General features: G+C 43.1%; 1 protein-coding gene across 5 annotated transcripts in view; it reads left to right on the top strand.

Moving 5' to 3' along the window:
* camsap1a (calmodulin regulated spectrin-associated protein 1a) overlaps positions 1–8,138 on the top strand; it is a gene marked incomplete at its 3' end in the record, with an annotated part of 22,464 nt that overhangs the window by 12,162 nt on the left and 2,164 nt on the right. For 3 of the 5 annotated variants that reach the window (XM_032539459.1, XM_032539458.1, XM_032539460.1), the window contains 10 exon segments: positions 1,324–1,463; positions 1,546–1,642; positions 1,773–1,899; positions 2,259–2,344; positions 2,690–2,765; positions 2,907–5,304; positions 5,574–5,710; positions 5,841–6,049; positions 6,636–6,723; positions 6,830–6,951. In XM_032539459.1, the coding sequence (XP_032395350.1) occupies positions 1,324–1,463; positions 1,546–1,642; positions 1,773–1,899; positions 2,259–2,344; positions 2,690–2,765; positions 2,907–5,304; positions 5,574–5,710; positions 5,841–6,049; positions 6,636–6,723; positions 6,830–6,951 (3,480 nt within the window). 5 annotated transcript variants of the gene reach the window in all.

Genomic DNA, 8,138 nt, shown 5'->3' with positions numbered 1-8,138 from the left:
ACAACAGTTGGTGCGATTATTTGCAAATGAAAGAAACACGAAAGAACTGTCACTCTCCCTTGGCCTGGGGCTCCATGCAAGATCTCACCTTGTGGAGTTGCAATGATCATGAGAACAGTGAGGAATCAGCCCAGAACTACACGGGAGGATCTTGCCAATGATCTCAAGGCAGCTGGGACCATAGTCACCAAGAAAACAGTTGGTAACACACTACTCCGTAAGGACTGAAATTCTGCAGTGCCCGTAAGGTCCCCAAGCTTAAGAAAGCACATATACAAGCCCGTCTGAAGTTTGCCAATGAACATCTGAATGATTCAGAGGACAACTAGGTGAAAGTGTTGTGGTCAGATGAGACCTAAATGGAGCTCTTTGGACTCAACTCAACTCGCTGTGTTTGGAGGAGGAGGAATGTTGCCTATGACCCCAAGACGCCATTCCCACCGTCAAACATGGAGGTGGAAACATTATGCTTTGGGGGCGTTTTTCTGCTAAGGGGACAGGACAACTTCACCGCATCAAAAGGACGATGGACGGGGCCAAGTACCGTCAAATCTTGGGTGAGAACCTCCTTCCCTCAGCCAGGGCATTCAAAATGGGTCGTGGATGGGTATTCCAGCATGACAATGACCCAAAACACACAACCAAATCAACAAAGAAGTGGCTCAAGAAGAAGGTCCTGGAGTGGCATAGCTAGTCTCCAGACCTTAATCCCAATGAAAATCTGTGGAGGGAGCTGAAGGTTCGAGTTGCCAAACGTCAGCCTCGAAACCTTAATGACTTGAAGATCTGCAAAGAGGAGTGGGACAAAATCCCTCCTGAGATGGGTGCAAACCTGATGGCCAACTACAAGAAATGTCTGACCTCTGTGATTGCCAACAAGGGTTTTGCCACCAAGTACTAAGTTATGTTTTGCAGAGGGATCAAATACATATTTTCCTCATTAAAATGCAAATCAATTTATAACATTTTTGACATGCGTTTTTCTGGATTTTTGTTGTTGTTATTCTGTCTCTTACTGTTCAGAAAAAAACTACCATTAAAATTATAGACTGATCATTTCTTCGTCAGTGGGCAAATGTACAAAATCAGCAGGGCATAAAATACTTTTCTCCCTCACTTTATCTTTAGCAGAGCCCAGAGTTGTTTCACACACTCTTCTGGGATACGCCGTGGTGCGGCTGGTAGAATATTAAGCATTGACAGGATTTGCTTGCTGGGGTCACAGCGCCTCCAGAACGCAGCGCAGACTCACCCAATGGAAAGTGGGGGTTACAGTACACAGTTTTACACTGAGAGTATTGACTTCTTGATTGTTCTGTGCAGATATCTGTCTGAAAGAGGTCCCCTCCATAGCAGACTGTGTGTACAATATCCAGCTACTACAGGAGTTTTGTAATGAATACTTGGACAAATGCTTCTATCTGAAGCCTGAGGATATATTGTATTCTCCACCAGTATTAAAGGTGAGCCCCAAAACTGTTTACAACCAGAAAAATATTGTAATGTCTTCCAATTGATGTTGAATGTGATCATTGTGTCTTGCAGAATAATGTAATGGTCTTCATTGCTGAGCTCTTCTGGTGGTTTGAGAATGTGAAGCCAGACTTTGTACAGCCCAGGGACCTTCATGAAATCCGAGATGGTATAACACACTCTCTACTTTGATATGTTAGTTTGTTATTTATCAAACCGCTAGTGGCTCATATAAACAATGGCATACTATGTTAGGGTATCTTCTAATGGTTGATATCTACGTCTATCAATTTTTCTAGTGAGATTGCTTCTGCAGCCCAAGAGTTCACGATCCCATATTCCCATCTCCAACATCACCAAACGTAGTTTCCTGACATCATCAAACTCTGCTGACATGTTGACCACAACCCAGAGTCCTGACCTCAGGTAATATCCAGTAACTAAGTAAGTAACTAAGTGCTGTTTTTTAGTAACATCACACACACACAGTTTTAATTTCAGGTCGCAGGTTTACTGATTTATGTACTGGGACTGTATTGCACATTTAAATAAGTAGAACACACACCAAAGCACTTTAACAGCAATATTATAAATGCCTCCATATTTAACTTATGGTAGCATCTTTCCAAATATTTTAATTATTACATGAACATTAGTGTAGTTTTTGTCATTTTACCATCAGAGATATTATAGCAATGATGAGCTTTATGAAAGCAACATTTCAGAAGCTAGAATCAAACCAGATTTGACATTAAAACCCAAACCTTTCTGTCTTTACCTTACAGCACTAAACCGAGCTCCATAAGCCCATCTCAGTCTTTACTGCCCCTGAGACAGAGACAACAAAAAGTGGCTGAGGAGAGCACTTCAGGTAATATAAAAAAAATATATTTACTTAGGCTCCTTGCTGCCTTAATTCACAAACAAACTTCTTTAAATAGAGAAAAGGGAGAGGGAAGGTAGAGAGCAGGAAGCACAGTCGGATTGTTCTTTGACGGGGAAATGTACCTAGGTTGTGTTATTTCCTTATTTAAATATTCAATTCTAACAAAACTAAAAAGTTGCTGATTAAATAAAGCGTTTTCCTGGAATTTTTGAAGACAGTTTCATATTGTATCTAGAGAAATCATTTCCCAAGTGGAGATTATTAAAATTGTCCAAAATTAATTTTGCCCACAATCCTTTTTGTAACACGGATTATATTTTCTTTTAACAGAGCTGGGAAAAATGTCAAACTCTCTGACACGGGAGCATCAGGGATCAATACTGGCCTGGCCAGAGAGGAGGCCGAGGTGAGCAGTGTGATTACAACTTTCACAGTTACTGTACTGACAGTTAATGTATCAGCATGTGCAGATAAAACAGATAATTGTTGTTCCATGATGATACATACAGCTTACATGAATCATATTTCTTTCTGTCTGCCTGTCCAGGCCTTTGTCCCAGCCAGTGCCCTACGCCCTGCATTATCCTCTGGAGGTAGATGCAGACAGTATCAGCCTTGCTCGCTCCATCAGCAAAGACAGCCTGGCCTCCAACATATTGAGCATTACCCCAAAACACATCCTGGGGTCAGGTCCTCAACTGCCAACACACAGACTCAGTGGTCAAAGCCTGCTTAGTCACATGCGCATAGAGGATGAGGAGGAGGAAATAGAAGAGGAGGAACTTGTTGCTGTAATTCACCCTTCTGCATTTTCTCGGCGTCGACTTGGGAGTGACATGGAGCAGGATGAGCTGGAAATCCAGAGTGCAGCCTCCACCTCAAGGGTTTCTAATACTCGTTGCTCTCCACGCCTTGACACAGGTCCGTTTACTCCCAGCCACTCAGCAGACAGTTACTATTTGGAGCCTTTGATGCCCGCCATCCTTAAGCCAGCCAAAGAGAAGAGCATCAGCCTGAACAAGGAAGAGGAGAGCGGCGAGAGTCGCTGTAGAGCAACAGGAGCTGCTAGGAAAGCAGCCACAAATGTCCCAAGCACTTCACAGCGAAAAGCCCCTGTGGCTGAGTCAAACAGAAGTACCTTTACACCCATACCTGTGGCAGAATCACTCCCTAGCTCTCTAAGGCCACCCACAGAGGGGTCGGCAGACATCTCTCAGTCTGAGAAGAAACAGTCCCCTGGCTTTTTCCTTCATTCGTCAGGAGAGCTTGACTACTATAGTCCTAACTCCACTGCGCTGGAGGTAGGTTATGACTCAGACTCTGACATTGCAGACCTTGAGGAAGATGATGAGGAAGATCAGATGGAGCTGCCTAAAGAGGTTGTGAAGAGAGGAAATGGAAAATACTTAGAGGAGGGGGAGGTGTGTGAATTTGGATGGGGAGAGGGTGAGTCAGCTAAACTTAGAGAAGACTCAAAGGTTAGTGAGCGAGATGATAAGGAAGGCGGCAGTGGACGCTCTAGCCCTTGCCTCAGCACAATATCGTGGGCGAGTAGCTGCAGCGCTTCAGGGAGCACCAGTGTCAAGATGACCAGCTTTGCAGAGAGAAAGCTCCTGAAACTTGGCCTCCGTGATGGATTCTCAAGTACCAGCAGCTCTCAGAAGACCACACCAGATGGTTCTGAGATTGTCCCCTGTCCCCCTTGGCAACTGAGGAGTGACTGCACCTCCATCTGGCTCGGTAAGGAGCCTAGTTCTGTGTTGGGGAAGAATATGGTGGTGAGTCCCCCAGTAGTGCCTTCAGAGCTGCTGCAACTTCACATGCAGCTAGAAGAGCAAAGGCGTGCTATTGAGTATCAGAAGAAGAAGATGGAGACGCTATCAGCACGACAGCGACTAAAGCTAGGGAAAGCTGCGTTTTTGAACATCGTTAAGAAGGGCGGAGGGAAGAGTGACACACTTCCCCTGCCGATAAAACACCACCAGGAATCATCAGAACTAGCTGACAGGAGTAAGGTGAAGACCCAGTCATGCAAGGATGACTCCTGTCTTGATGCCCTGAAGGTGCAGGCAAAGACAGGTCAAACAGAAGGAGCACAGATGAACAGAAACAACAGGGTGAACACCTTGTCCCAGGATAATGGGGCGGAACCAGACTTAAATGAGTGTTCCCACTCCATAGACCTTCTCAATGACGCTATTAGCTCCATTCAGCAGCAGATGATGCAGCTGTCTTTACAACAAGACCGGCTAATGAAGTGTGTTGTGTCACCCCCAGAGCCGCTAATGAAACGTGTGGGGTCACCTCCAGAACTACCGATGAATCGTGTGGCATCACCTCCAGAATGTGTAGAATCCAGCCCTGGCATAACCCCTGACACAATACAATCAACACCCTCTACCTCAGACTCCAGATCTTTTGCAGTTCACTTTGTAGACATCAGTGGCAGCAACAATGCCCCTGCTCGCCGTCCTCCCAAGCTTAGCTCCAGCCAACGCAGCAAAGCCTCAGAGCAAAAAATAAGTAAAGAGAATAACAAGATGGCTTCTGTCAAGTCTAATACTCAGTCCCTGGAGTGCAGAGACAATTCTAGTAGATTCCAGGACAGAGGTATTGCTGAGAGCTCCAGGCTAGAAAGAATCATTCAGAGAAATACCACCTTCAGAGTCCCCAATGACCTTGACCGAAAAAGCAGTGGAGAGGGATCTGGGTGCTCCCTGGACAATACATTGACATCTCCCTCACAGGCTGCAGAACAAGAGGAGAACAACGTTACCAATTTAGGGTTAGACGCTGTGGGTGGAGATGAGAATGCCAGGGTCAAGGGTCAACTGATCAAGGTGGACCTATCAGAGCTTAAGGATCCACTGGAGAATGAGAGTGCAGACGTTACAGACTGCATGGCAGAAGGCGAGCCAAAGAATGCGCTAGGTTTCTTCTTTAAGGTAAAATTCTTGGGTGTCTAACTTGATGATGATGATTGGAATAATGAGAGTATCTTCTGAGAAGCATAATTACTAATTCAGTGGTAATCACCCTTTCTTATTTTTTTTTCTTTCTTTCACTTTAGTTAGTACATAAAAAAGAACATTAACAGAACAATATAAAAACAAAAGATGCAAGGGAGGCTAAAAGCCTGAAAGACTAAAGGGTCTCCCCAGGTTTTTGGTTCGAAGAACAGACTAAATAAAAAACAATAAATCTTGTCTTCCAGGATGAAGAGAAAGCAGAGGATGAAATGGCGAAACGTCGTGCCGCCTTCCTCCTCAAACAGCAACGCAAAGCTGAAGAGGCTAGACTACGCAAACAGCAGCAAGAAGTCGAGATTGAGGTCAAACGTGATGAGGCCAGGTACGTTCTTGTGTCTCACACTTACAATAATTCTAAGGATAAAGAATTGTCTGCAGGTACATGTGCAGGGGTGTCTCTTTTTTCGTGCAGTTAAATTCTGCCTTAACTGTCTGTCTGTTGACACTTTAAGGCGCAAGGCAGAAGAGGACCGTGTTCGTAAGGAGGAGGAGAAGGCGCGACGAGAGATAATTAAGCAAGAATACTTGCAGAGGAAGCAGGAAGCGTTGATGGAAGAGCAAGGTCTGGTCAAGCCTCGCCCACGAACTAAATCCCGCAGGAGCAGGCCTAAATCACTGCACCGTGAAGACTCCAACAGCCTCTCCAAAGCATCCACCACACGTAAGAATACTTTTTACTGTACTTAAGCAGTGTATATTTTTGTCTATTTTAGTGCTCCATTTTGTCTTTTTATTGTTTGTCAGCTTAAAGCGGTGCCTACTTGCTGACAGGCTGCGTGTGGACATGTATTTTCTGTTTAGTTCACGTTTCTTGTCATCCTCTGCGTGTGTACATGTGTGTTATGCAGGTAATTCTTTAAAGCCATCCATGTTGATCAAAGCCCAGGGCTCAGCAGCAGGCTGCGGGGGAGGTGAACCTTCTAACCTGCTCTGCATGATGTGATATCAATATACATAACACAGTCCATAAAAATTTTTTATGTGACAAAGCCCAGAGGATTCAGCTATGAATTTGTTACTACTCACACTCATCAGTATTTTTAGAGCAGCTGATTCTCACTATTTATGATCCATTTTATCATTATGTTGTCTTGCCTATTATGCAGCTTTTGTTTCTTGTTTGAGTCACAGAGTTGTAAACTATAATAATATAAACAGTAGAAATGTGGAACGGACAAACAACAATGCTATGTCGTGTTATTTGGTTAAGTAAAGTAACTGGCATCAAATCCTTCTGTCATTTTCAGCTGATTTGAGCTGCAGTCATCGAGGATCGACACTCTCTTTAGTGACTGAGGCAGATAGCGTTATCTCCGGAGGGGCGGAGTCACACAGGTGAGACTTCCTGTGTTGTGTGTAAAAAAACAGAGAACACAATATATCTCTTCCCATCTCGTGTACCCATGTAGTCATTTGATTAAGCTATAATTGTGTCTTTCAGGGCTGGATCTGTGTGCTCTATGGAGACGTTCCCTATGCTGAGCAGGGCGTCTAGCAGGAACATGGAGAGGGACTGGGAGAATGGCTCTATAGCCTCTTCCATCACTTCAACCGAATACAATGGTGAACAAAAATGCAGAATAAGTCTACATATTTATTTAACAAACTAGTTTTCGATTCATTGTCACCATCAAATAATGATCATTTGTGCAGCCAAATTTCAAGCCGAGACTAAAAATAAATAATATTGAAAATTTTGTCACTTGCTTGAAAGAAATAGTTTTGGGAAACGTGGTCGTTTGCTTTCTTGCCGAGAGTTAAAATTCACACAACTCTCTGAAAATGAGAGTGTATCAATCTTCTCATCTCATTTGGCAAGAAATCATAGGGCTATGTTCACAAAAACTATCCTTTAAACATTTACAGACTTTTATGCATTTATCTTTTTTTGTGATCAAATCTTTTATTTATTTTTTCGAAAAGTAGACAGCAAGAAACAGTTACAAACATTAATTAATTACAAACATTTGCAATTAATTGCATTAATGTTATAGTTAACTTGCAATTAATCACATTTTTTTCAATTCAAAATGTCCCTTGATTTCTTTTTGTCCCATTATTTTTTCTCATTTTAATGCTCTTATCAACGTGGAAAAGTGGATCGGGTTGCTTTGTGCAAATGTTTTTTTGTTGAAAACAACATTGGCACATAGCCTACTGTAGTGTTCAATTTCACACGAAACATTCTCACTTGGAGCAAATAGTCTCTCACACTGTCCATCAATAAAAGGGTGAAGAAAATACTTTGACGGGGGGGGAGAATTCAGCTGTGTGCTGGGCCATCAAGTGGTATTTTAGACTTGACGTGCTGCGATGATAGCTCAGTTCACAACGGTAAAACACACAGATCACTTTGATCTTGTCAATGGAACCATTTGGCAACTTTTAAAAAGTAAACTTTCTATACAGAATCTTATTGGCATCCATTTCGGCGTCTTGTGCTCGCCCTCCACTCAAAACGTAACGTTACTACTCTTTGGCCAGCTCGCAAGCCCAAACAAGCGTGTGCGGCATGCTTGTTGTTTTGTTTCCGGTCTAGCTAGATCCGGTGTGGTGTCGTAGTTTTTCTAACATTACTAGTTGTTGTTACATCATGTGAAAAAAATTACAAAGTTTGCTAAGCCAAAAGGAACATTAATCTTGTGATAAAAAATGTACGCCGTTAAAATGGGTTTGTTTTAACGCTGTTAATAATTGACAGCACTACAAAGAATACACTGTGACAAAGAACGCATCCCAGGCCCATACAA

Source organism: Etheostoma spectabile, chromosome 16, assembly GCF_008692095.1.
Source record: "Etheostoma spectabile isolate EspeVRDwgs_2016 chromosome 16, UIUC_Espe_1.0, whole genome shotgun sequence".
NCBI lineage: Eukaryota > Metazoa > Chordata > Actinopteri > Perciformes > Percidae > Etheostoma > Etheostoma spectabile.
Note: the sequence above shows the minus strand (reverse complement) of the source record. Positions and strands in the feature narration are given on the sequence as shown.